Here is a 2,397-nt window from a genome sequence, read left to right on the forward strand (position 1 = left end):
ACAAATGTAAAGTGTATGCCTGAACACACACTCTAGCCTAACAATTGTATTGTATTTACGAAAGTTGAAAGTAGAAGCCTTCTTTTCTTTTGTTGAAGACCCTCTCATCAGGCATAACACTAAAGTAATTTACATTCTGTGTATAAATATATAAAATGCCATAAGATTGTTAACAGATGCCTTACCAAGAAAGGCAACTGGTAGAAGCTACATAAAATGAATTCTGCAAGGAAAATCATGGCTGATTCCAGCAATGCTCTAAGACCAAGTTTATCTTTAAATGCCACAGTTTTAAAAGTAAAAAATTAAAAACATGCCAGAGATTTTACTGGAATGGTTGAAAATGTTTCCAACCACCTGAGCCAAACCTGTCCATGTAATCAACACAAATTTTCCACAGAAAGATGTGGAAAAAGAGACAGTATTGCTAGTTTTGACCCACTCATACAGTTCAGAGTTACTAAACATATAAAATGTATTTTTTATCCCTTGAGTTAAATTAGCAGTTTTAATTTGTGTTTTTATTTACTGAAGCCTTAGTGAAAAAAGTAAAAATCTACTCACAGTTTGGAACTGGATTGTCTCTTCTTTGTTTCCCAGCTCTAATGCAAAAAAGGATTTGTTGTGAGACATGTTGGCAATATCATGCCACCTGCAGACAAAAGGAATAGAACAAGACTGGCAAACTCATTTTCAAACTACAGAAAACGCAACTAATGAACACAACTGCCTCCAAGAACATCATAAAAAACTGAAGTCAAATAAAAAGCTCATTGATGTATCTGAACAAGCTGCAGGCCATCACTTCCATATCCATTAAATGACTGTTGAAAGCAAAATAGGTGACTAACTCTTTTGAAGATGCATAACATATAGATGCTTTCAAGTGTTGTCTTTTTTAAAAAAAAATAAATATATAATATTAGAATCATAGAATCATAGAATCTTAGGGGCTGGAAGGGACCTCGAGAGATCATCTAGTCCAACCCCCCTGCCAGAGCAGGGTCACCTAGAGTACATCACACAGGAACTCATCCAGGTGGGTTTTGAATGTCTCCAGTGAGGGAGACTCCACAACCTCCCTGGGCAGTCTGTTCCAGTGCTCTGTCACTCTCACAGTAAAAAAATTTTTTCAGATATTCACCTTGAACCTCCTAGAATGGTTAAGGTTGGAAGGGACCTTAAAGATCACCAGGTTCCAACCCCCCTGCCATGAGCAGGGACACGTCACAGTAGATCAGGCTGCACAAGCCTCATCCAACCTGGCCTTAAGCACTCCCAGGGAGGGGGTATCGACAACCTCCATGGGCAACCTATTCCAGCGCCTTCCTACCCTCATGGCAAAGAATTTCTTCCCAATGCCTAACCTAAATCTACCCTCTTTCAGTTTAAAACCATTACCCCTTGTCCTATTACTACCCTCTCTGGCAGTGCACAAACACAGGGAAAAATCATTATCTAGATACAGGACTTGCTAAAGCTGTTTATATGGCTCCCATTTTCATTATATAGATGTGGCTGATGGAATTTTCTATAGCTACTCACCATCAAAAGTGTGAGGTAGAGCAACATTGTGTCTCCACTTTGACAAAGAGCCATAGGCACAGGGTTCACAGGTATTCATGGACACCATTATGAAATTACTTGAACCAATCTGAAGAATAACCCAACCTTTGTCAATTTTACCAGTGGGTTATTTTCCTATGTTTTTCTGCCACCCAGGTACCAAGATATATGTACCCCTGGTAGAACTACCCATAGTCAGACAGCAAATAAGTAATAAAGCAGAAAAATGGATCATGAAATTGGAATATTAATACTTTCTGATGTTTTCCAATGTGCAACATTTTTCTTATGTTTATACAGACACTGCCTCCGCAGTTCTTGGCAAAATTATGTCAAATGCATGGTCAAAGCTTTATTAGTCTCCCCTGTGTGTTTGGAAAGTCAGACAGCAGACTTGTTGCTTAACTCTGCAAGAAAGCCGAGTAGAGCACTTCTAACACTCAACACAATTTAAAAGAATTTGGCATCACCTCTCCTATCAGCAGCAGAGATAGAGATTTATTGTGAAGGACAGTAAACAGTACTGAATTTATAAATTCTATTAAACAAAATCAATATCAGAAAGAAAAACAGTTGCTACTTTGTCTAGTTCCAGAAATTCACCATGAGTTACAGTAACATTGGATCACAAGATTCCAAGATTCTGTTCAAATTCAGCCAAAAATTCAATTCTACAAGATTAAAGTTCTTTAAGAATAAATCCTTTCTTGCTCTAGCAATAACTACAAATTACTAAGACCCATTTAAAAAAAAACAAACTCCATTAGTATTTTTTAAAATGTATTCTAATTTCCGTCCAAAGCTGCCCAAGCAACCCTTCTTGAAATCAGC

The 2,397-nt window shown here is 37.6% G+C and overlaps 1 protein-coding gene across 1 annotated transcript in view; it reads right to left on the reverse strand.

The window, feature by feature from the left end:
• The window catches only part of PTPN21 (protein tyrosine phosphatase, non-receptor type 21), a 37,082-nt gene that overhangs the window by 15,125 nt on the left and 19,560 nt on the right, over positions 1-2,397 (reverse strand). The window contains exon 8 of the mRNA XM_010003703.1: positions 565-652. Coding sequence (XP_010002005.1) covers positions 565-652 — 88 coding nt within the window. The remainder of the gene's footprint in view (positions 1-564; positions 653-2,397) is intronic.

The sequence above is a fragment of the Chaetura pelagica genome, unplaced genomic scaffold (genome assembly GCF_000747805.2).
Source record: "Chaetura pelagica isolate M959 unplaced genomic scaffold, ChaPel_1.0 scaffold48, whole genome shotgun sequence".
In the NCBI taxonomy this organism is placed as follows: domain Eukaryota; kingdom Metazoa; phylum Chordata; class Aves; order Apodiformes; family Apodidae; genus Chaetura; species Chaetura pelagica.